Source organism: Rattus rattus, chromosome 4 (genome assembly GCF_011064425.1).
Source record: "Rattus rattus isolate New Zealand chromosome 4, Rrattus_CSIRO_v1, whole genome shotgun sequence".
Classification (NCBI taxonomy): Eukaryota; Metazoa; Chordata; class Mammalia; order Rodentia; family Muridae; genus Rattus; species Rattus rattus.
This window is the reverse complement of record NC_046157.1, coordinates 17,144,914-17,171,908: the sequence shown is the minus strand read 5'-3', so window position 1 is coordinate 17,171,908 and position 26,995 is coordinate 17,144,914. Positions and strand designations below refer to the sequence as shown.

At 40.3% G+C, this 26,995-nt stretch overlaps 1 protein-coding gene across 1 annotated transcript in view; it reads right to left on the bottom strand.

The window, feature by feature from the left end:
• Ubxn7 (UBX domain protein 7) overlaps positions 1–26,995 on the bottom strand; it is a 60,721-nt gene that overhangs the window by 30,581 nt on the left and 3,145 nt on the right. Inside the window, exon 2 of the mRNA XM_032900108.1 lies at positions 6,357–6,504. Coding sequence (XP_032755999.1) covers positions 6,357–6,504 — 148 coding nt within the window. The remainder of the gene's footprint in view (positions 1–6,356; positions 6,505–26,995) is intronic.

The following is a 26,995-nucleotide window of genomic DNA, read 5'->3' as shown; positions in this document are numbered from 1 at the left end:
GATGGTTGTGAGCCACCATGTGGTTGCTGGGAATTGAACTCAGGACCTCTGGAAGAGCAATCAGTGCTCTTGACTGCTGAGCCATCTCTCCAGTCCCTTGGCCCTTTTTTTTTTTTTTTTTTTTAAATTCAATTTTTGCTCCTCCTTCCCTGGACCTAACTAAGAACTGAACCCCAGGCCTTTCATTTAGGTGGCAATTTGTCTACCACTGAGCCAAATCTTTAACCCTCCCTAAATTTTATTTTTAGTTTAATTATGAGTGTGGGAGTATGTGTATATGAGTGCAGGGCCCTCAGAGGCCATAAGTGACAAACATCCCTAGAACTGGAGTTACAGGCTCTTAAAAGTGGAGCTATCTCTCCAGTGCCTAGCCTCCCTGAATTCCTAAAGATAAGGAATAAGACTGGCATGGTCAGTTTTAATCCCAGCACACAGAAAGCAAATACAGGCAGGTCTCTGAGTTCAAGGCCAGTCTGGTCTACAGAACAAGGACAGCCAGGGCTACACAGAGAAACCCTGCCTCAAAAAACAAAACACAAAACAAAACAGAAATATAGGCTTTACTAGAATTGATAGAATTACTGCTGTATGACACATTAAAACACAAGGATATAGTAAAGAAGCTTCAACAAGTTGGGGATTTAGCTCAGTGGTAGAGCGCTTGCCTAGCAAGCCCAAGGCCCTGGGTTCGGTCCCCAGCTCCAAAAAAAAGAAAGAAAGAAAGAAAGAAAGAAAGAAAGGAAGGAAGGAAGGAAGGAAGGAAGGAAGGAAGGAAGGAAGGAAGGAAGAAAAAAGAAGAAGAAGAAGCTTCAACAAATAGGTAATAAATTCTATTCTATAAAGGAAGAAGCTACCATAGGTATAATCTTTTTTTAAAGATTTATTTATTATATATAAGTACATTGTAACTGTCTTCAGACACACCAGAAGAGGGCATCGGATCCCATTACAGATGGTTGTGAGCCACCATGTGGTTGCTGGGAATTGAACTCGGGACCTCTAGAAGAGCAGTCAATGCTCTTAACCACTGAGCCATCTCTCCAGCCCACATAGGTGTAATCTTGAAGGTATTTACTCAACAGATCTTAGTATACAGAAAAGGAATTTTCTGTATAAAATATATAAATAAATATATATATACTAAAATATAAACTCTTATTTTCTTGACGTTATTTTCTATGTATGTGAATGCTTGCCTCAGTGTATTTCTTCAGACCATGTGCATGCAGTACCCTAGGATGCCCTGGAGCTGGTAAAAATTTAGTGTACTAGAAAAGCAGCCAGTGCTCCGAATATTGAGCCATCTCCCTACTCATAGAAATTTTAGGCCTAAGAAGATGGCTCAGTGGGTAAAGATGCCTGCTGCCAAGTCTGATGACCTGAATTTGATTCCCAGTATATACACGGTGAAAGGAGGAAACTGACTTCCAAAATCTGTCCTCTAACTTCTACATATGTGCCAAGACATGAGCACATCTGTACATACACAGTGATAAACGTCATTAATAATTTTAAACAAATAAATTAAACCCTATTCTCAGTGAGGGATAGAGTTCAGCAGTAGAATAAAAGCCTAATATCTGCAGGGTCCTGCCTATGATCCCCAGCACTGGAAATACATTTAAAATAAATTTCTTTTCAAAGTTTTCAACATAGAGACAATATAATTACTCAGTAAAAATTTTATTTTATAAACTTTTTCCTTTTTTTTAACCTAGGAAGGTGAAACCTAAAGCATTAGATAAACTTTAAAGTGGCTTGTATTAGAGCGGATGACTCAGTGGTTAAGAACATTGACTATTCTTCCAGAGGACTCCAGGTTTGATTTTCAGCACTGATATGGTGGTGGCTCAAAACCATTCCCAGGGAATCCAACAGCCTATTCTGGCCTCCATGGCATCAGGAATACACATGGTGCACAGATATATATGCAAGGGGGAAATATCCGTACACATTTAAGAAAATTAAAAACACAAATAAATGGATCTGGGCATGGTGGCACATGCCTTTATTGGCAGGCAGAGACAGGTGGATCTCTGTAAGTTTGAGGCCAGCTTGGTCTATGTATTGAGTTCCAGGACAGTGAGGAATCTGCTTGAAAAACCTATCTTGAAAAACTAAAAAATAAAAAATAAATGGTATGTTATCTTAAAATCAGTTTATTTACAGTTGTAACCAAATATTAAAAAGTACTTAGTAGTCTTGGGCTAAACTGTCATAGAAAAACTGTAACTTGTAAGATTTCTAAGCATATAGATCAGCAAAATGACTCTGTGGGGAAGACACTTGCCACCAAGGCCTGACCAACTTACTGGATCCCTAGAACCAACTTTTAGAAGGGAAGAACTGACTCCCTCAAGTTCTTCTCTGACCTTCCCATAAGTGATATGGCACCCATATGCCCAAATACATAATACATAACAGTGATATAAAAAAAGAATTATAACCATAAATATCAGATGGCTCACAAACACCTGTAACTCTAGCTCCAAGGGATCTGATGATCTCTCCAGGCTTCCATGGGTACTCACGAACAAGAATGAGGACAAGCACACATGCACACATCTTAAAAAAAAAAAAAAAAGAAGCTCCTATAAGGTAAGACTTAATTACTGTATATCTGAAGATATTTGGCAATGTTAAATACAACGAGTGAAAAGATAACAGAAGAAGGTGAATTGGAAGGGAAATTCTAGTTAAGGAATTAGGGGCTACTATTAAATGTTCCTCAGTTAGCATATAAACAATCTAACCAAATCATGATGTAACTAACTAGAAGGTACTCATTTGTGGGAACAATTTGCTACTTACAAGCTGAGTCAAAACCATGTCTGGGGCTTATGAGTTTGAGACTAGTAAAAATAAGCTAAAAAATAAATGCTGCAGGGCTGCCATTTAACTGGATGACAGAATACCCAGCAATGGTGACACCCTGGGTTCCCCACACACACACACACACACAGAGTCACATAGGTACACACACAGCTGTAAGACATATAAAAAAAAGTCAAAATGCTAGTCATGGTGGCACACACCTTTAATTCTAGCACTGGGAGGCAGACATAGGCAGGTCTGAATTTGAGGCCAACCTGGTCTATACAGTGAGTTCCAGCCCAGCCAGGAATATACAGTAAGACCCTGCATCAAAGCAAAAACAACTACTCTTTTAGATATAATTGTGTGTGCGTGTGTGTGTGTGTGTGTGTGTGTGTGTGTGTGTACCACATACACACAGATAAATGTATGTTTTGAAAATATATATATGCTCCCTTAAATCAAAAGTGATTATCTACTATTGAAGTTTCTACCAACTATATAACTCTTCAGTATTATTGATTTATTGGGACGGGTTAGCCTGGAATGTGCCATGTAGACAAGAATGACCTAGGAAAGCTGGGCAGTGGTGGCACAAAGCCTTTAATCCTAGTACCTGAGAGGCAGAGAGGCAGACAGAGCACCATGAGTTCAAAGCCAGCCTGATCTACAGAGCAAGTTCCAGGACAACCAAAGCTATACAGAAAAACCCTATCTTAAAAACAACAACAACAAAAAGACCAACGAATTCAGAGATCCTCTTCTCTGCCTCCAGGATACTCTAAGTAAAGGTGTTTAACATCTCATCTGGCTCAATAGCGATTTCCGGGGTTGGGGATTTAGCTCAGTGGTAGAGCGCTTGCCTAGCAAACGCAAGGCCCTGGGTTCGGTCCCCAGCTCCAAAAAAAAAAAAAGGAAAAAAAAAAAAATAGCGATTTCCATTAACTGGTGAGCCATGATGAGGAATGGGATTACACTTGAGATAAATGGTTAATAGAAACAAAAAACAAGCAAAAACTTTGTAAGGTATTAATATGATCTCCAAAGTTAACTCTAATCTGAAACTAATTCAACAGTTATACTTGTATGTGACCCGGTTCTTAAAGTACATCTAATTTAATAAAAATAAAACTCTAGAGGCTGATAACTGTTTCAGCGGTTAAGATCACTTGCTGCTCTTCCAGAGGAACTGGGTTCAATTCCCGGCAACCACATGGTGGCTCACAGCTGTCTGTAACTCCTCTCCTATTTTAGGGGATCTGACACCCTCATTCATATAAGCATACGTGCTGACAAAACTCCAATGCACATTAAAATAAATGAATGATTTAATAAAATAAAGTAAACCCCTGGCCCTTTGCCTGTGATTCCTCTGGTTTAGTATCTCATAAAATATGAGAATTACAAATGACTAAGCATATTAGAGTCTGACTTAAGGACTTTTAAAATTAAGTATTTTTTTTTTTTGGTTTGGTTTGCTTTTTACAGACAGGGTCACACTTTGTAGACCAGGCTAGCCTAGAACTCATATAGACCTTTCTGGTCTTTTCATGAGCCATAAAGCCCTGGCCTCTTTAAAAGGTTGTTTGTTTATGTGTTGTTGTTGTTGTTGTTGTTGTTGTTAAAAACCAATGGCTTAGCCAAGAATTGTGGGCACACCTGGAATCCCAATTTGAGAGACCCCCCTTAAAGGAAAATCATAGAAGCTTAAGATCTACAAATATAAAATTAAAAGAGTAAGCCCCCAAAGCCACAAACTCAGGGCTAAGCCCTGCCGCCAGGAATAGCAGGCCAAGATAAAGAAAAGGAATACAAAAACCAGCTCAGGCTATCAAGGACTGACCCATAAACCATCCAAAGACATCCCCCCAGCTTACTCAGAGTCATACTTTAACCAGCTGTTCTCCAGACCCTGATAAGCCCCTACTTGTGCTTTTTAGCCATTGTGTCCTGCAGAGAGCACTCCAGGAAACCGGGCAGCCCAAGCCTAACCAGAGGTGTTTCAAATACAGATGCTTCATCAATTTTGACAAACTTTTAAAAATAATGAGGACCTAAAGACCCAACCGTTCTCCTGATTTAGTAGCTCTGTTCCAGGAACCAGGGGGCCATAAAACCTTTTGGCGTCCCCTTATCTCCTGGAGCCATAAAACAATCCTGTAACTTGTGGTACATTCCCCTTTGACATCCCCCCATCCCCTGGTGCTCACAGCCTCTGCCTTTAAATACTCTTTCTCCCAGCCTCTCGGGGTCGACACCTCTGCACGAGAAACGTGTCGGCCTGGAGATCTCTGTAATAGGTCTCCGTAATAAACCTCGCCTTTGCTTATTACATCCAAAATGGTCTCTCTGTGTCTGGGGTCCGAGATTTCCCAAGACTTGAGTAAGGGTCTCTCTGCGTGGGATCTTTCAAATTCACAGGAAGACCATGAGTTCAGGGCCAGCCTAGGCTACATAGCAATGGTATCTCAAAAACAAAAAAAACCAATGGCCATCTGAGTGTAGTGGAGATGCCTTTAATGCTAAGGCAGGTAACTTTTTAAAGGGTTTTGTTTACACACACTTTGGTTTATACCTTTAAGTGCTACATCTTAAAGCATGTTTAAGTGCTATGCTCACACACCTGACCACTAAGCTATACATACCTTCAGCCTTAGCTCTTGCAAACATTTCAAGGTAATTCACTTTCCTGAGAAAATATAGGAAAATCTATATTTGGAAATACCCACTTTATTAAACTATATCTGCTTTTTAACTGCTATATAGCTTAGGGAAAAAATGGCCATGCTCTGGTTTCCTCATAGGAAAAATAATAATGCCAATCTACAAAGGTTTTTAAAAAAATATTCCCGGGCTGGAGAGATGGCTCAGTGGTTAAGAGCACTGACTGCTCTTCCAGAGGTCCTGAGTTCAATTCCCAGCAACCACATGGTGGCTCACAACCATCTGTAATGAGATCCGATGCCCTCTTCTGGTGTGTCTGAACAGAGTACTCATATACATTAAATAAATAAATTAAAAAAAAAATATTCTGGTGTATCCCAGTATGGCTTCAGTTTATCACAAACTTCAAATCCTCACATCTCCCTGTCCTAAGCTATGGTTACAAAGCATGTGTCACCTAGTCTGGTTTATTCAGTGTTGGGGATTTAGCAGAGAAATTCTTGAATGCCAAGCAAACACTCTACAAATGAGCTAAATCCCAAACCAACAAAATTATTTTTCTTGTATAGCTGCTGGCTGTGGAACACATAAACCCTGATCTCAAGCCAATTACAATCAAGCAGTTGTACCATGCACTCTGCCGCCTGCCTCTAACCCACACAGTTCTTTTGAGAACTGAACAGAAAAGAAGATCAGGCAGACAAGGACAGCGCTCTAGAGAATTTAAGGTTATATTAAATACAAAAACTTCCATGTGCTATTTTCAGAGGCTTTCAACCTTCAAAATTTTCAAGACTAGAAAATTGACCTCACCCTGATAAAAATGCAGCTAGTTAGTTTAGGCAAAAGAGTAACCACTACAATAAATAAATTCATACTCTGTGTGTGGTCTGACAGCAGAGACACTTGCTGAACTGGTACTGGGCTCCTCAGCAATTCCTCCTCCATCCAAAAACATGGTGACAGCCATCTCCAGGTTGTTGTTACAAGCTTCAAGCATATGTTTTCCTACACTTTCGCTTGCACCTGGAACAGCAAAGGAACAGAAAATAAAGCTTAAAATGACATCTCATATTCAAGCTCACATTAAAACAGAATTCCAAAACAAATTAACAGTCCTCCCCCCACCCTAAAAATGGCTCATATGTTAACACATTTGTTTCCTGCTGTCCTGCTGCCTGGTAAAAATATAGAGAACTAGAAAGAAGGCAGCAGCATGGCAATAGTACACCCTTCCACAATCACAAGAAAGCAAACAGTTGCCATTTCTCTTTTTCTTTCTTTTTAATGGATATGCAGATTTTGTTGTTTCTTTTTTGCTTTTGAGACGTCTCACACTGTACCTCAGACTAGCATTCAACTCAGAAATCCTCTTGCCTCTGCCACAGTATGCCTTTTCATTAGTACAGACTTCTAGAATCAACTCAGTATGAAATACTACATGCAGAAATGTGCCCAGATACATGTCTAGAGTAATGCAGTTAATGATGCAAAATTTGAAGCATAAAGCATCCTGTAATAGTACAATGAGAACCACAGTATATATTTGATTTAAATATTATAGGGCTACTGCAAAGCATCTTGAGATTTCTATTTGAGATGAGTTTTCTTTATCTGAATTCGATACCTTGGAATCTTGTTCTGTTGGTAGCTCTTCTAAGATTTTTGTCTCAATATTCTATTGTGAAAGCATTTTAGTGAGTATGCCATTTCAAGGCTAACACCTGTTTTGTCTCAGTACGTAAGACACTTCCCAATGTTCTCTGGCTTCTGTTGCTATAGCTGGGAAATCAGTTCTCAGATTAAAGAAAAATAATTTTTTTTTTTTTTCTTTTCTTTTTTTTTTTTTTTTTCGGAGCGGGGGCCCGAACCCCGGGCCTTTCGCTTTCTAGGCAAGCGCTCTACCACTGAACTAAATCCCCAACCCCAAGAAAATAATTTTTATAGCAGTCTGTTGGTTCTAACTGTTTTTAAGGTTTCTGTCACTGGCCTGCAGTTCCACTGTGATTTATAGTTAATCTTATTTATTCCTTGGGATTCACTGGACTTCTTTTTGTTCTTTTGTTTTTCAAGACAGTTTGGTGTAACAGCCCTGGTTGTCCCATTACTCACTTCGAAGACCAGGTTAGCCTCAAATTCATAGAGATCTACCTCTGCCTCCTCAGTGTTGGGATTAAAGGGAAATGATTTGTAACATTTGGTATTTTCTGTTCTCAATTCTGGAAAAAAACTTAGCCATATAATTTGAAAATTTGAACTTTCCTTCATTTTTCCTTTCAAAATTATTTCTTTTCAGGAATCCAATCAGATATGCTACAATTATTCACAATGACTTTTTTGTTTTCCAAGACATGGTTTCTCTGTGTAATAGCTCGGGCTGTCCTGGCTATCCTGGAACTTGGTTTGCAGACCTGGCTAGTCTCTAGCTCACAAAGATCCACCTGCCTCTGTCTCCCAAGTGCTGGGATTAAATGCGTGTACCACCATGCCTACCTTTCACAATGACTTTTATCTCAATCTTTTAAATGTTGTCTTTTCTATCTCCATGCTGCACTCTCCGCTGTATCTTGTTCCTTAGTTCATTCTGAGACAGGGTTTGGCTCTGTAACACAGACTGGCCTCCTCCTGCCTCAGCTTCCCAGTCCTGAAATTGCAGGCATGTAAGCAGCTCGCCTGACTTGGTAGAATCTTCACTGCTATCTTCCTGTTTACATACCTTCTCCTTCAGTGTGTCAACTGACTTCCAACCATTCGATCCTTTCTAAGGTTCTAGTTTTGCTTAGTTCTCATTTGGTCATGTTTTGAATTTTAATTCACATTCCTACTTCAATCTTTTATTTCAGTTACCTATATAATATAGAAACATATACTATAATAATAAAATATAAACTTTCTATAATCTCTATAGATCACTATCTCTTGTGAGCTCACTCATACAATAGGTTTGTGTTATTATTACTCTTTCATTGTGTATGTGTGTGTGTGTGTGTGTGTGTGTGTGTGTATGTACACATGGATCCAGAGAGGGTGCTGAATCCCCTCAACCTGGTGATTTTGAGTCAGTGCATGTGGTTGGGTCCTCTGCAAAAGCAGTTTGTGCTCTCTCTAACTGTTGAGCCATCTCTCCATCCCTGTAAATTTTTTCCCCATCATTTATTTGTATGTGTGTATCTGCATGAATATGCGTGCATGTATGTGCAGTTACACACATTTAAGAGCACAGAGACCATTATACAGTATAATCAGACCTCATGGATCTGGAGTCCTAGACATTTGCCGGAAGACCAGCTTGTCACATGGTAGTGGGATTAAAACTCTGGTCCTGGGGTTGGGGATTTAGCTCAGTGGTAGAGCGCTTGCCTAGCAACCGCAAGGCCCTGGGTTCGGTCCCCAGCTCTGGTCCTAGCCAAGCAGTGGTGGCAGTTGCTTTTAAATTCAGTTAGAGAAGCAGAGGCAGGCAGGTCTCTGAGTTTTAGGCCAGCCTCGTTTACAGAGAAAGTTCCAGGATAGCCAGAACTATGTAGAAACCCTGTCTCAAAAAACCTAAAAGATGGGTTCAGTAGAACCCAAGTTCAATTCCCAGTATCGACATGTCAGATCACAACCATCTGTAACTCCAGTTTCAGGGGATCCAACACCCTCACATAGGTATACATAAAGGCAAAACACCAATGTACATAATATTAAAAAATTTAAAATAATAAAAAAAGGGAAAAAAGGAACAACAACAACAAAAATTCATGTCTTTTGATTACATGGCAAGAGCTTTTAACTACTAAGCCATCTTTCCCCAATCCTCCTCCCCTCCCCTGTTGCTTTTTTTGCAACACAATCTCACTGTAGCCCAGGCTGGCCTCAAACTCAAGTTCTTCTGCCTTGGTATCTCAAGTGCTGAAACCAGGGACCAGAAGGTTGCCTCAGTGGATACACATATACAGTATGTACCACTTTGTTTAGGACTCATCTGAGATTTATTTGCTTATTAAGATCTAGTGTAGTGTGCCCTGGAACTTTTACCTAAAGATTGTTTTAAGTTTGGCATCCCCTTAAAATCTTGATGGATTCTGCACAGTAACAGGTATGAGCAAACAAGAGTTGATAGTTGGCTGCAAAGTTTTCCAAGACCACTTGGGAAATATAACTCTGCAACAAGCCTTGTTAGATATCCTTCTCCATACATGAGACATACTGCTAAGACTGATATAAAGATGTCAAGGCTAGAGATGGCTCAGTGGTTAAGAGCACTCACTGACTGTTCTTCCAGAGGTCCTCAGTTCAAATCCCAGCAACCACATGGTGGCTCACAACCATCTGTAATGGGATCTGATGCCCTCTTCTGGTGTGTCTGAGGACAGCTACAGAGTAAATATATATATATTAAATAACTATATTAAAAAAAATCAACAGAGCTTCCAGGGACTAAGCCACTACCTAAAGACTATACATGGACTGACCCTGGACTCTGACCTCATAGGTAGCAATGAATATCCTAGTAAGATCACCAGTGGAAGGGGAAGCCTGGGTCCTGCTAAGACTGAACCCCCAGTGAACGTGACTGTTGGGGGGAGGGCAGCAATGGGGGGAGGGGGGGAGGGGAACACCCATAAAGAAGGGGAGGGGGAGGGATTAGGGGGATGTTTGCCCGGAAACCGGGAAAGGGAATAACACTCGAAATGTAAATAAGAAATACTCAAGTTAATAAAAAAAAAATGTTAAAAAAAAAAAAAAAGAAATGTAAATAAAAAAATCCAATTAATAAAAAAGCTGGGGAAAAAATCAAAACTAATTTGGGCAGATTGCACAGGATGAAAGGATACACAGTAAAGCTAGCTAACATCTGCATTCCAATTTCATTTCATTTTTAGCCTTTCGCCAGCACAATAATGGACTATAAAAGCTTTTTAAGATACTGCACTATTATGTATTTTCTGTGTATGAATGTTTTGATTGCACATATGTATATCCATCAAATGTGTGTGTGGTGCACAAAAACGTCAGCAGAGGGCTTCACATCCTCTGGAACTGGAGTTAGTAGTGAGCTACTATGTGGATGCTGGGAACTTAGCCCAGTACTCTGCAAATGCATTGCTCCAGTCCTCAATCCACACATTTTATTCAATTTTTATATGAAGAGGAATTACTTATGATATTCTATTTTAACCATTTTATGAAAAATCGAAGTACTAGCTCTACTCCTAACATCTCTCATTTTCCACTACTACAAGTACACACACACATACACACATACATTTTTGAAACAGTCTCTTATTATGTAGCCTTGGAAAGCTTGGAAGACTGTGTAGACCAAAGTGTCTTAGCCTATACAAGAGAGAGAGAGAGAGAGAGAGAGAGAGAGAGAGAGAGAGAGAGAGAGAGAGAGTGAGAGAGTGAGTGCGCGAGAGAGAGAGAGGATTTTTTAAAGACAGGGCCTCAACTTTATAGCTCTAGTGGATCTGGAACCCAGTATGTAAAACAGGCTAAGTATCTTTAGTTTACAGAGAACCTCCTGCCTCTGCCTCTCTGCCTCTCTGCCTCTCCTCTGCCTCTCTGCCTCTCCTCTGCCTCTCTGCCTCTCCTCTGCCTCTCTGCCCCTCTGCCCCTCTGCCTCTGCCTCCTAAGTACTATCATTGATTGATGTATGTGCTACTCCTGGCTTTCCTATATAACTTCAGTTACTATTAACTCAAAGGTTTTAGTTCAAGTACTTCACACCTTTTACTTAATTACAACAAACCCCTAGAAAGATCATTGTTCCCTTTCAATAGTAGAGTGTGCTCCAAAACGCACAGCTAATTGTACCACCCACCCAGACTTCCTTAATGCTTCTCTCTTGCAGCTAGATAAATACCAGAACTACAGACAGTTGTTCATGACAAGGTCCTAGCTTGTTTCTCTTGCTTTGCCAACCCTCCTCTCCATTCTATAAAATTTACTAAACTCAAAACAAACAAAATGCTTGGGATGCCATTATATCCACCTCCCCCATCTAGTTCAGAAATGCTGAATCACCAAAAGTGCTCACTTGTCAGCTTGACCACTGACCTGCCTAACCTCTTGGGTCACAACCAGTGGTACTTTTCTATTACAGTCACAAACTTATCACTAAGGAGTACATGCTGGTTTACTTTCTAGTTCAAACACAATAAAAAAATCTTTTTGTTTACTTGTTCTTTGTTTGTTTCTTGAGACAGGCATTCATTCCCAACTTAATTTCACTTTTTAGTCTTTTTGCCAGCATAATGATGAATTATAAAAAGATACTTAAAATACTATATTTGTATTTGTTTTTATGTGTATGAATGTTTTGCTTGCATGTATGTCTGTACACCGTGTGTGTGTCTTGTATAAAAGGAGAGACTTCCATATATGTATTGTACATATGTGCACCTTGCATAGCCCTGATTATCTAGAATTCACTCTGTAGACCAGGCTAGCCTTGAACTCTAGAGTTCTGCTTGTTTTTGCCTCCCCAGTGCTAGAATTAAAGATGTGTGCCACCACATTCACTAAAACTTTCTTGGAAGACTTGTAGCTTCACATTTGTACTTGCATGTTACCAATGAGCTCACTTAGAACTGCTTCATAGCGAGGTCTAGAGAAAGAGCTCAGCCATCAAGATCACTTGCTACTACTCTTCTAGAGGACCTAAGTTCTGAACCTTATAACAACTGTACCCCAGCTTCGGAGACTCTGATGCCCTCTCCTGGCCTCCAAGGGAACCCAAACGTGTAGCTGACACAAATATAAATAAAAACAAAATCTTACCCCCCCCCGCCCCCAAAAAGGCCAGGCGTGGTAGCACTTGGGAGATAAAGGCAAGTTAATCTCTTGAGTTCAAGACCTAGAAAGTTCCAGGACAGTCAGCACTACATAGAGACCCTCTCTTAAAATCATATTTCATAGCACTTTAGCTCAATAGATAATACACCAAAGGAAAAGGAACCAAAAACCACTAAAAACCCTTTTAGTGGGGGTTGGGGATTTAGCTCAGTGGTAGAGCACTTGCCTAGCAAGCGCAAGGCCCTGGGTTCGGTCCCCAGCTCCGAGAAAAAAAAAAAAACAAAAACCCTTTTAGTGTTTCTGACAGAAATTTTCCAAAAGAAAAATCACACAAATTTTAAAGAGTTGTAACTCAATATAAAGAGAATTTAAAATGGCAAAGATCATTATCCAACAGACTTTTAGATGTCAAAAAGTATCTATAGCTGTTTCTGCTAGCTTATCACGATATATATCTAAGCTATAAATAAATAATGAGACTGGATGGACCAACGAGACTGCTCAGTGGGTAAAGACATTTGTGCCAGGTGTGATGGCCTGATATTGATGCCTGGGACCCACATGGTAGGAAAAGAAAACTACTCCCTCAAGTTGTCCTATGAAAGCTGTATGCACACTGCCCCCCTCAAAGTTAAAAAATTAATTCTGCCTGGGGGTGGTGCATGCCTCTTTAATCCCAACACTCTGGAGTCAGAGGCAAGCAGATCTTTGAGTTCAAGGCTACCCTGGTCTACAGATTGAGTTCCAGGGCAGCTAGGACTACACAAAGAAACCCTGTTTCAAAACAAAAACAAAATCCCAATTACTTTTTAGTTCAAAAATAAACATCTTTTGTGAGAGAGGAGAAAATTGGAAGAATTATCTTTCATGTGGACCATGAAATACATGGGTCTTCAGTTCATTTCTTAGCATAGAATTCTAAAAATCCTTGGAATCCTCCAAATGGTGTTAGATGTGCAGTTGGGAATTGACTAATAGCCAGAAGCCCACAGAAGTTTTCAGGATGGAATGTCATCATCTGATAGAGCAAGGCAGATTAGGGATGGGTAGTAATACTAAAGGTTAACCAGTTACATGTAAGTAATGAAATCTCCATAAACACCAGAAACGACAGGCTTGAGAGACCTCAAGTATCAAATGTGAAGTTCTTGGAGGGAGACATGTTCCCAAAGGGAATACAGAAGTTCAGTGTCCTCCCATAGCTCACCCTATACATTTGCCTGTCCCTTTGTAAGAGCCTTCATAATAAGGTGAAAAATCTATCTTCAAGATCAAGAATTACTCAGGAAATGAATCAAATCAAAGAAATAGCAGGTTGCTAAACTTAAGCAGCTTTCTGAGACTCTTCACCCTCCTCAACTATGCACACACTATCAAGCAGCCAAGTCCTACCAACTCTTTCTTTGTCCATTGCTAAAGCCCTACTACAAACTTGCTTCAAGACCCCTGCTCTTGGTCATGCTCCTTACTGAAAAACATTTAAACCAGTGTGAATATAGCTGTATTAATGAAAAGTGAGAAAAAGCATCTGATAGTGGGGTTGCTATCTTTTTCTTAGTCACGCAATTTTTTAAAAGATTTATTTATTTATTATATACATAAGTATACTGTAGCTATCTTCAGACACACCAGAAGGTTGTCATTACAGATGGTTGTGAGCCACTATGTGGTTGCTGGGATTTGAACTCAGGACCTTTGGAAGAGCAGTCGGTGCTCTTAACTGCTGAGCCATCTCTCTATCCCCACACAGTTTTTATATTGTATTAATGCCTAGCTTTATTCTTTTTTTCACATCTTTTGTGTGTATGAGGTGTGTGCATATCACAGTATGATTCAAGGACACCTTGAAGGAGTCAGTTCTCTCCTTCTACTAAGTGAGTCACACTGAACACACAGGTCATCCTGCTTAGGGGTAAGAGAGACCCACTAAACCAAGATCAGACCCACCTTAGTGAACCTGACCTAAAGTTGAATTGGAGTTAACAAGCCTGCACCTAGCACTAGTCTCCAGGTCTTCCCAACAACCACCAATCAGGAGGAAAACAAGAAGTTACAGTTGTACCTAAAGATATCTACTTATGAAAGTTTATGGTTTGGATCCCAGCACCAGCCAATCATTTTAAAGGACAACAAATTCCATAATAGTCCCACCCCCATCAGATGTGTGGCAAGCTGGAAACCCCCTTGCTTGTTTGCTTGCCTCTATAAATGCTTGCTTCAAACTGGGGTCTGGGCTTCACCCTCCTCTGTCAATGACGATGGTGTAGTCAAAGCTTGAGCTTGAATAAAGACCTTAGTGTGACTGCATCGGACTTGGCTCTTTGGTGGTCTTTGGGGTTCACAAAACAGATACAACAAATCTTACCAGTACCCTTGAGATATATTTTTATACAGCAAAATAATTAACATGTAATTCTTTTCTATTTCCTTTTCAAAAAGAATCATAATCTCTCCTGATATACATATATGAGATCGACCTTAGCCAGGATGCTAAGGCAGGAACAACACTAAACTAAACCACAGAATCCAATTCCATTCAGATATGAAGGAAATGGGGAAGAAGTTCAAGTGACAAATGACCACTGCATACAAAATTTTACTGCCACCTTCCCACCATTTCCTCCCGCCAGAACACCAACAACACTTTAATTGTGAATTCTGGATAAAATAAGACAGTGTGAACAAGGCATGGTGGCATGTACCTGTAATCCCAACATTGGGAGCCAGATTAGGGACTATAAATGTTGAAGGAAGCCTGAGCTAGAAGTGATACCTTATCTCGGATAATAAACAGATAAAAACAAAACGGGTCAACCCTAAAGCATGCTGTCAACACTGTGGTCTGCCTATCCCCCAAAAACCTGGCCTGAGATTAGGATAAAATTTCTAACAATTTCTAAAGTGGCACTATACATACTTCTGCCATCATGACATATATCGGGAGGCAGCACTGTCAGAATTGATTACAAAATAAAAACACTAACCAATTCCAAAAAGCACTAAAGATGGTTTACATCCTATAGTGTTAAGTATCCATCCAAGACTAATTTATGTAAAAAAAAGTAAGCATATCATTATGAAAATTTGCTTTTGTATTTAATAAATGGAAAAAATTATATGTATGCCAAAGAATTATTTTAAATGTCTTGGCACAGTAAGATGTCTCAGTGGGTAAAAGTACTTGTCAAGTCAGCCTGATAACCTGAGCTAGATTCCTAGAACCCAGAGTGGAAGGATAAAACCTATTCTTGAAAATTATCACCTGACCTCTACAAATACACTCCATGTACCACCAATCCCCCCTACCTCCAACCTCAACCTCTGCCTCAACAGAGACACACAAATCAGGTAGTTGTCACATACCTTTAACCTCAGCACTGAGTTACAGACCAGGCTGGTCTACATAGTGAGTTCTAGGCTAGCCAAGACTGTGCAGTCTCAACAGTAATATAATACATAATATATAATATATAATATATAATAGTTAAAATTCTTGTGCTGAGGACATTGGGGTGCTTTCCCAGTAGGCACTAAGCCCTGAGTTTGATACCTGGCACCACATAAACCTGGACATGATGACTGTGATGGTTTGAATGAGAATACTCGGCACTGGATCATACATTTGAATGCCTGAACTCCAGTTGGTAGAACTTTTTGGGAAGGATTAGGAGGTACATCACTGGAAATGAATTTCAAATGATTTTCAAAAGCCCTCTCATTATCCATGATAATCAGAGACAGCATGAGCCTGGGAGGATGTGTCTTAATATCTCAGCAAAATGGTAGAATGCGGGCTGGAGAGATGGCTCAGTGGTTAAGAGCACTGACTGCTCTTCCAGAGGTCCTGAGTTCAATTCCCAGCAACCACATGGTGGCTCACAACCATCTGTAAAGAGATCCAATGCCCTCTTCTGGTGTATCTGAAGACCGCTACAGTGTACTTATATATAATAAATGAATAAATCTTTTAAAAAAAAAATGGTAGAATGCTGTGACCTTCAGGACAGCCCTTTAGGCTGTGAGAAAGAATGCTGAAAACATGAATTCAAAAATATATAATTCCTCAACTATGCAAAATATAAGGACTCAATATGACTTGTTTTCTTTTTTTTTCTTTCGGAGCTGGGGACCGAACCCAGGGCCTTGCGCTTGCTAGGCAAGTGCTCTACCACTGAGCTAAATCCCCAACCCCTCAATATGACTTGTATAAGGAGCTTCACAGATGTAAAGGAACAGAGGCAGCTGCACTATGAAGCAGCTTGTCAGAAAGATACTAAGGGGGAGGGTGGTAAGAGGGGAGGATGGGGAGGGGAACACCCATAAAGAAGGGGAGGGGGAGGGTTAGGGGGATGTTGGCACGGAAACCGGGTAGGGGAATAATAATCGAAATGTAAATAAGAAATACTAAAGTTAATAAAGAAAGAAAGAAAGAGAGAAAGAAAGAAAGAAAGAAAGAAAGAAAGAAAGAAAGAAAGAAAGAAAGGAAGGAAGATAGATAGATACTAAGGGAGGAGATAAAGAGATTTAGGGAATGGTGATTTAAAGGCAAGGTCTCACCCAGCTAAGTTTTTTTATTTATGCTTACAAAGATGGGCCGATTCCTGAGTTCAAGGTCATCCTGGGATAGAGGGAGTTTAGGTTCAGGTCCAGGTGTCATAGGAATGGTTTATTTCAGGGAGGGATTCCACCCAGTGCTTATGCTTGAGCTTGGCATCTCTTTTTAAGAATCAAAGGGCTATGGTCATGGGATGCTGACTAATGGGATGCTCAAGAGGGAACCTGGGGTAATGACTGAATTTATATATAAATAAAAGACAGATTTTTGATTTGCAAGAGATGAGCTATCCAGCGAGTTTTTAGAACAGCAAGAGAAAGCTATCTCAAGTAGAACATAGCTTGGACCCACGATTTGACTTCAAGTCATTTGTTTTGACACTCCCAGACACCCTTTCCTCAGAAGCCCCCTCCAAGCTGAGGCTGGTCCTTAGCAGGTCATGGTATCTCATTATAGCAATAGAAAAGGAAGTAAGACAGGGACACAAATCTGTAATCCCAGTACTGGTAGAGGCAGGAGGATCAGAAATTCAAGGTCATATTCTGTTATATAGCAGATCCAAGGTCAGCCTGGAATTATATAGATATTTGTCTCAATAATTAAATTTGATTTATTAGTTAAATATTTCATTGTATACTATTTATGTACCTATGTGCTTAGGGTCTTGTAAAAAAATTTTGTCAAGCTCAGCATGGTGGTGCACGCCTTTAATCCCAGAACTTGGGAGGCAGAGGCAGATGGATTTCTGTGAATTCAAGGCCAGCCTGGTCTACAAAGCAAGTCCAGGACAGCCAGGGCTCTGCTACATAGAGATACTCTGTCTTGAAATACCAAAAACGGGGTTGGGGATTTAGCTCAGTGGTAGAGCACTTGCCTAGCAAGCGCAAGGCCTTGGGTTCGGTCCCCAGCTCCAAAAAAAAAAAGAAATACCAAAAATAAAACAACAAAAAATTGTCAAACTAAAAGAATTCACCAGGGCTAGAAAGGTGTCTAGCAATGAACATTTACAGAGGGCCTGAGTGTCAGCTCCCAACCATCTGTGGAACTCCAGTTCCGAGGATCAGATGCCATCTGACTTCTGAAAGCACAAGACACACATGCAGACCACATACACAAACATACATGTAAGAAGGCAAAACACTCGTGAACATAAAATAAATCTAACACAAAAAGTTTTTAGAAAAAGTTTAAGCCCTGGCAGCAAACCAAAAAGAAACTGAAGTACCTGGGGATGAAGAGGTATAAAAGCTAGAATCAAACTGAATGAGTAGTGGTGGTGCATGCCTTTAATTCCAGCACTTGGAGGCAGTGGCAGGAGGATCTCTGTGAATTTGAGGCCCCTCTGCTCTATAGAACAAGTTCCAAGACAGCTAGGGCTATATAGAGAAACCCCATCTTGCAAAACAAAACAAAGTTATGACCTCTAAAAATTTCATGTCTATCTTCTATACCCAATAATAATTGCTTTCTGTACATAGGCAAAGGGATGTATATAACACACAAAAAGAGCCTGAAATCTACTCAGATGAACTTGGCTCTAAATCATAGTCATGCCCTTCACTGGTTGTATGATCAGGTAGCTTACTAATTTTTCTAAGCTTTAGTTCTCTTAGTTTTAAGATGGAAATACTACCTATCAACTTTACAAAGTGCTACGTGAATTTCTAAAAATCTATTACGAGAGGCTGGAGAGATGGCTCAATGACTAAGAGCACTTGTTGCTCTTGTAGAAGACCTGAGTTCAGTTCTCCGCTCCCACCACAGTAAAGGTTAAAAATAAAAAAAAAAAAAAATAAAAAAGTAAGGTAAGCCAGACTATTTACCAGTGAAAATGGGAGTGGGTAATGGTTGTGAAAGATTGAAATCTTAACAATTAAAACCTTAACCTCACCAGTCTTCAATTCTGGAGCTTTTCAACTTCAGTACAAAGTTCTTGTTCATTTTTTTGTTTTATTTTAAGACAAGGTCCCATTATTTAGTCCAGGCTAGCTTTTAACACAGACTCCTGAGCTCTGGATTATAGATGACATCACCTATGCCAGCTAAAACATTTTTAACAATATATATACCAGCTCTTTCCCCATCTTGCTGCCTGTGGATGCCTGCTAGGAACAGGGTTTCTAAATGGAAAATTTGTCTAAAAAAGTGAAGGCTTGGGAGACAAACAGGACACAGAATTTTTCTTAAATTGAAGGCATTTCTGTCCGAATGAAACTGAGTTCTACGTGGACAAGAGATATGCTCATATGTATAAAGCAAAAACAACAGTGAATTCTGGAGGCAAACCAAACAAAACCAGAGTAATCTGGAGGAAAGATAACTCAAGCCCATGAAACAGTGGTAGGTTCCTGCCAAATTCTGAAGTAATATTCTTGCAAAGGCCACTGGACAAAGAATTTGTGTGATGCTGTAGCCCTCCCAGATTTAAACTAATAAAATGCAAATAAACAAAAGTGGATTTGTGTTGTTTTTTTTTTTTTAAGTATACATCAAAACTACATTTAGTAAGTATAGGGAAGGAGATGATTAAGTCAAGCTAGAAAAAGCCAATCCTTCACTGCACCAGGGAGCAACACTCTAGTAACTAGATGGTAAACACCACAGAAACTTAACAGAGTAAGAACAGAGCACAAGCTCTGTTCCCAGGTCTCCCATTACCTTGATCACAGCTACCCAAAGTACAAACTTGCTGAGAGAGCCTTTGCTGCCTAACAAAGTAACACTGTCGTTTGAATCTAACAAAAGTTGAGGTATGAGTTATATAAATGGTAAATATTATTATATATAAAAATGCCTATAACAGTAATCACTAAGGAAATGTAAATTAAATCCACAACTATATCACACTTTATTACATACTTAAGAAAGGGCTTTAAAGACAGTCTAAAATACCAAGTGCTCACAAGAATGAAGAGAAGGGGCTAGAGAGATGGCTCAGAGATTAAGAGCACTAGCTGTTCTTCCAGAGGATCCAGGTTCAATTCCAAGCACCCACATGGCACTCAAAAAAATGCAGAGAACTGGAACTCTCCTGAACTGTTCAGGGGAATGCAAAATGGCACATCAGATTTTGGGAAACAATGTGGCAGCATCTTCTGTTTATTCATGTATATGATCCAATAAGTAAGCCTGTAGGGATTTGTATAAGGTTGTGATGGCTGACCTCCATTGCTGATTTGGCTGATTCAGAATCACCTAGGAGATACACCCTAGGTATCTGACAGCATTTCCAGAGAGGTTAATCTGTGGACAGAAGACATGCCCTAGTGCCATGTCATAGGCTGGGGTCCTAGACTAAATTTAAAAAGCTAAAGTACCCTGGATTTGTCTCTGATGTAGACTCCTACCACCACGCCATCCCTCAGGCTAAGAGGCTAAGGCAAGAAGATTCTAAGTTTGAAGCCAGCCTCAACTATATAAAAAAGTTCAAGGTCAGTCTGTGCAAAGTAATAAAATTGTCTTAAAACTGTTCTAGACATATATAACCCAAGTCAATTTACTTCTCTGAATCAGATTCTTGGTTATATAACCTAGAAAATGGGTCAAGATTTTCTAAGATCTTCCAGACTCTTACAACCTCCACCACCTCCACCACCTCCACCTCCACCACCTCCACCTTCTTCTCCTCCAACTCCTCCTCTTCCTCCTAAAATTTTCCTTCTTTTCTAGTGAGAGAAAAAGAGAGGGTTATGAATGTGTGTACTCATTTGTGTGTGTAGAGACCAGAGGTCAGCTTTAGGCTTTGTTCTTCAGTAGGTTTTCACTTGTTTTTTTGTTTCTGAGACTGGAGCCAGTTTCACTACTTAATCTTGGCTGGCCCGGTACTAGGTCCTGAACCCAAAGTAGCTACAAACTAGCAGCAATTCTCCTACTTCAGCCCTCCTGAATGCTGGGATTACAGGCATGCAGCCCATTTCAAGCACAACTCTGAGTTTTGACTTCCTGCAGTGCTTACTGATGTCTGAGATACCACCATATTTACAATGTCTAGTGTCATTACTCCCGACTTTATTCCTACATCTCTGGTTTAGAGTCTTCTCTGCACTTACTTTGTACTTTCCCCAGATGTTTTTGCTTCAGCTTTATAACCTAGAACCTACATTTCCACACACTGTTCTATCCTTTAAAATGTCACATTCATTCATTTATTCATTCATTCATTCCCTTATCAGTCACTAATATGACAGATCTGTCTTTTTTTTTTTTTTTTTGGAGCAGGGGATCGAACCCAGGGCCTTGCGCTTGCTAGACAAGCGCTCTACCACTGAGCTAAATCCCCAACCCCAAAATGACTGGGTAGTTGAACCCCCCCTCGGGCTAGTGACCAACCAAGGACCTTGCACTTCCTAGGCAAGCGCTCTACCACTGAGCCAAATCCCCAACCCCCAGATCTGTCTTCTTTATAGGCCCAAATATTCACTGACTTACTAAACAGACCTATTAGTAAACACCAACTAGCAGCCCCTACTTACCCAAAAACTGAAGCTAATCCTCTTCCCAAACCTCTTCTTCAATCCTGTATCTTCACACACAGTAGTTATACATCTAGATGTTCAAATCAGATCCTAAACTGCATTGTGACTCATCAGATTTCTTTTCTTTTCTTTTCTTTTTTTTTTTTTTTTTTGGTTTTTTTTTTCCAAGCTGGGGACCGAACCCAGGGCCTTGCGCTTCCTAGGCAAGCGTTCTACCACTGAGCTAAATCCCCAACCCCCAGATTTCTTCCTGTATTTTTTTTCTAAACAGGGTTTCTCTGTGTAGCCCTGGCTGTCCTGGAACTTGTTCTGTAGACCAGGCTGTCCTCAAACTTAGAGATAGATCCACCTGCTTCTGACTCCTGAGTTCTAGGATTAACGGCATACATTACCAGCTAGCTGTCTTTCCTATATCTTTTAAAGTTTACTTTTCTCTGCTTCCTTTCTGTAGAACATTTCTTGTATTAAAGCAGCAGGTGTATGGTATATCTTTTCTTCACTATAGCTTAAGAAGCTTTTTCTTTTAAAAGCTCAAACACATAATAAAGCCAAGATTCCCTAAGGGGGCTCAAGGCTCTTTTAGCTGCACTTTACTGCCTTATTCATTTGGAATTCTTTCTTTTTCTATATTTATTTATTTATTACACACACACACACACACACACACACACACACACACACACACTGTTATTGTCCTCAGACACACCAGAAGAGGACATCAGATCCCATTACAGATGGTTGTGAGCCTCCATGTGGTTGCTGGGAATTGAACTCAGGACCTCTGGAAGAGCAGTCAGTGCTCTTAACTGCTGAGCCATCTCTCCAGCCCTCATTTGGAATTCTTACCACTTCCCTAAACCTACTGTCTCTTCTCTCATTGTACAGCTTACCCTCTCACCTCCAAGCCTCTACACATGTTCTTCCTGTCAGAAATGTCTTTTCCAGGTTTCAAATAGGAAATTCTTGTGTGAAGTCTCTATATCTCTTGTGTTTTCACATTAGTCTTTTTGTTTCTTGGTTGGTTTCCTTTTTGTTTGTGGAAAAAAGTGTCATCCTGTAACCCTAGCTGGCCTGGAACTCAGATCTGGTGCTTCAGCCTCCCAAGTGCCAGAATTAATAGCCTGGAACATCACACTTAACACCTGATTTTTTTTTCCCTCAAACTTCATTACCATTTTTTGAACTAGTTACTGAAATTCCAGGGGTTTTCATTTAATATCTAGATCATAGCAACTTTTTCTTATACAATGCTCTCAAATATAGTTTAATATCAATCTAAAAAAATACAGAAAATAGAATTTAGCCACCATACTGGCTAACAATGCCACATATCTCATTACTTCAAAATATAGATGAACTACTCTTGGCTGCCACTGTATGGAAGCAACCAAGGCCCTCCTACGTACCTTGCAGGAAGTAGAATATGTGGTCTCAGCCAAGAGACCTTGAAGTGTCCCTGAAGTGACCCACTTGGGCTTCCAACTCAAGAAGGGTTATCGAAGTCTCTCTTAGGTCCATAAAGAAACCATCTTGAGTGTCCTACCACTTAAAACCCAGTACCGGGTTGGGGATTTAGCTCAGCGGTAGAGCGCTTGCCTAGGAAGCGCAAGGCCCTGGGTTCGGTCCCCAGCTCCAAAAAAAAAAAAAAAAAAAAAAAAAACCCAGTACCAAGTGCAAGTGAGAACTCTTAGGAACAACTGGCTTCTACAGACTCTGGATATCTGGCTTTGCCAAAATGGCCAGGCTGCTCTATAATGTCAACAGAGGTACCACTGTATGGAGAGGAAAGTGAGAGAGCTTTCAATGACTTAAAATCAGCACTAATGTCTCCCCCTGCCCTGGTCTTGCCTGATCTGACCAAGCAAAAGATTATTTGAGGAAAAGAGTCAGGGCATTGCCAAGGGAATGCTGACCTAAAACCTGGGCCCCTGGTAATGACCAGTGGCCTGCCTGTCTAAACAGCTGGATTCTGTGGCAGCAAGATGGCTTAACTGCTTGAGACTCAGAGGCCACTGCCTTGCTGACCAAGGATGCTGATAAACTGACCCTAAGGCAGCCTCTGATCATAACTACCCCTCATACCATAGAGGGAGTCCTTAAAAGGCCCCTTAATCAAGATATTTCAAGTGCTAGGCTGACTATCAGTCCTTGCTGTTAAACCATCCCCGAATGTCCTTTGCTCCTAGTGCCTCTCTGAACCCTGACATTCTCCTGCCTAACCCAAACCTGATAAACCCACCACCACATGACTCTGGAAACCTTGCAATATGTGCATGGACCCTAACCAGATACTGCTGATCAACCCTTGCCCAAGGCAAATCTCCCAGTACACAAGAACAACGACATGGAGGATGGCATCAAGTATGCAGGACAGCAGTTATGTGCCCAGACCCCACATTATGGGTGTCTCCTATCCTGAGTGGGACCTCGGCCCAAAAGGCAGAACTGTTTGCCCATATTTAAGGTGCTCAAATTGGGCAATGGCAAAGTGGCTAATATCTACACTGACAGTTGAATATGCATTTGCTAGTGCATATGTTCACAGAGTAATATATCATGAAAGGGGATTGTTAACTGCTCAAGGAAAAACAATTAAAAATAAACAAGAAATCTAATGCTTCCTGGCCTCGCCCTGGCTACCAAAGAATTGGTCATCATACATTGTCCTAGACATCAAGGACAGACCCCAGAGGAGTCAAAGAGACCTGGTAGCTCGAGGGGCAGCCAAGCAGCCTCTCCCACACTTGCTAGTGACCCAACTTCCCAAGTCCTGCCTGAGCAACCAATGTACTCCAAAGAGAACGATCAGGCATGCTAATCTAAAACCTATACCAAGGATGGATAGCAGCACACAACAAATGGAAGATTCTACCAAAGGCAGAAGGCAAAACCTTGGCAAGACAACTTCACATCAGCATGCATCTGGGAATAAACAAATAAGCAAATGGCTACAATAAGATCAGAAGGCGGGGTTGGGGATTTAGCTCAGTGGTAGAGTGCTTGCCTAGCAAGCGCAAGGCCCTGGGTTCGGTCCCCAGCTCCGAAGAAAAAAAAAAAAAAGAAGCAAAAGATCAGAAGGCAACGCTACCTAGGTCTTAATACTTCTCAGCCTCCAGGATTTTTGTCTTTGTTTTTTTGTTTTAGTTTATTTCAGGCCTGGGTATGGCTTTAATCCTAGCACTATAGAAGTACAGTAGAGGCAAGTAGATCTTTGTAATATTCAAGAACAACCTAGTCTACATACTGTCCTGTTTCAGGACAGCAAAGCTGTATGTATGGGTGTTTTGGTTTTGCCTACATGTATGCCATATGTCATGTGCATGCTTAGCATCCTCAGAGGTCAGGAAAAGGTGTCAGGCACCCTGGGACTAGAGTTACAGATAGCCGTAAGTGACCAGATGGATGCTAGAAATAAAGCCCCTGGGCTGGAGAGATGGCTCAGTGGTTAAGAGCACTGACTGCTCTTCCAGAGGACCTGAGTTCAATTCCCAGCAACCACATGGTGGCTCACAACCATCTGTAATGAGATCTGATGCCCTCTTCTGGTGCGTCTGAAGACAGCTACAGTTACTTATATGCATAAAATAAATAAATAAATCTTTAAAAAAAAAAAAAAAGAAAGAAAGAAAAGAAATAAAGCCCCTGTCCTGGAACAGCAGTCAGTGTACTAAGCCTCTTCTCCTTTTCACTATGCAGCCCTGGATGTTCTGAAACTCTCTTTGTAGACCAGGGTAGCCTCAAACTCAAGAGATCTGTTTACCTCTACTTTCTGAGTGCTGGGTTAATGGCATGCACTATCACCAACTGACTTGAACTTTTTTTTTTTTAACATTTATTTATTTATTATGTGTACATCATACAGCTTTCTGCCTCCAGAGGAGGGCACCAGACCTGATTATAGATGGTTGTGAGCCACCATGTGGTTGCTGGGAATTGAACTCAGGACCTCTGGAAGAGCAGTGCTCTTAACCTCTGAACCATCTCTCCAGCCCGTGACTTGAACTTTCTTTTTTTTTAAAAAAAAAAAAAAAAGATTTATTTATTTATTTTATGTACAGCATTCTACCTGCATATGTGACTGCAGGCCAGAAGAGGGCACCAGATCTCATTACAGATGGTTGTGAGCCACCATGTGGTTGCTGGGAATTGATCTCTGGAAGAGCAGTCAGTGCTCTTAACCACTGAGCCATCTCTCCAGCACGACTTGAACTTTCTTAAAGGCCTGTGCCATCACACCCTGCAAGAGTCCTCACTTTCTAATCTACATTTATCCTTATTTTTTGGTTGCTAGTTTATTTTTATCTAATTTTTGGTTTTTGGTTGGTTGGTTTTCTTAAGGGTCTGATGAAGCCCAGTCTGACCTTGAACCCATTACAAAATGGAGCCATGAACAAGTGCTGAGATTAGAAGTATGTGCCACTGTGCCTGGCTTTATTTTTTTTTACTGGTTCTATAATGTCTTTTTACCTCTTGAATTACTCTGATTATACATGTAAATTTTGTATATGTGTAACTAGACACTAGCCCAAGGTTGTTTTTTATGGAATAATGTCAAGGCAAAACAGTTTTTAAAAAAACTTGCTCTCCCAGAATTGATCCAATACTACATTTTTTTTTTTAATGTTTTGAGAATTATGCCTGATCTCTGAAGCTAGGGTTGGGCCTAGATAGTAGTTGAAAAACTGGTATGTCTACTTTTTAAAAGATTTTTAAAAAATTATTTTTATTTTATGTACATTGGTGTTTTGCCTGTATACATGAGGGTGTCAGATGCCCTCATGGCAGACAGTTGTAAGCTGCCATGTGTATGCTGAGATTGAAACCTGTCCTCTGGAAAAGAAACCAGTCTTCTTAACCACTGAGCCATTTCTCCAGCCCTGAGTACAAATAGTTAAATGTGATGTAATTATAAAATATGAAGAATAAAGGATGTAACTCAATTGGTAGTGCTTGCCTAGCAGGTACAAAGCACAGGGCTCAAGTGCCATCATGTTATAAATTGTATGTGGTAGTAAGACAACCATAATCCTGGGAAGTAAAAACAGGGAGACCAGCAGTTAGTTCAAGCTAACCCCACCCCCACCCCACTATATAGTGAATTCAAGAATAGCCTACCCTGTGCAAGACCATGTCTCAAAGCAAAAAACAGTATTTAGTAGGACTCATTTTCTTACTTCTCTCTTTTGTTAATGTTTTTAATCACTCTGTGCGTGCGTGCGTGTGTGTGTGTACATACTGAGGTATACACAGAGGACAGCTCCTCTCATTCATTTTGGAGAATGGAAAGGTCAGCAGGTATCTTTATCTGTTGAGCCAATGGCCCTCACCCTAGTTGTTTTTACCTAGACTTAGATATATCAAAGGTAAGCTCTTCATGAGCTCACATCAAAGACCACCAACTATTTAAGATGTAATCATAAGTGATGTTGTTTGAATTCTTTATCATGTATACCATTCATACAGAGACAAGTATATAAAATATTTGTCCCGGACTTGGGAGAAGAGGTAGGAGGACAGTCTGGATACACAAATGAGAAGGAATATATAAAACAGATGAGACAATACTGCTGTGGTAATAGTGAAGAATTAGTTTCGGCCACTAGTTAGTGTCATACATCTTTTAACTGATTTTCTGTTTTTTGTTTTTAGAGAATGGGTATCTTTGTGTACTGGGATTAATGACCTAGATGACTATTTCTTTTTTTTT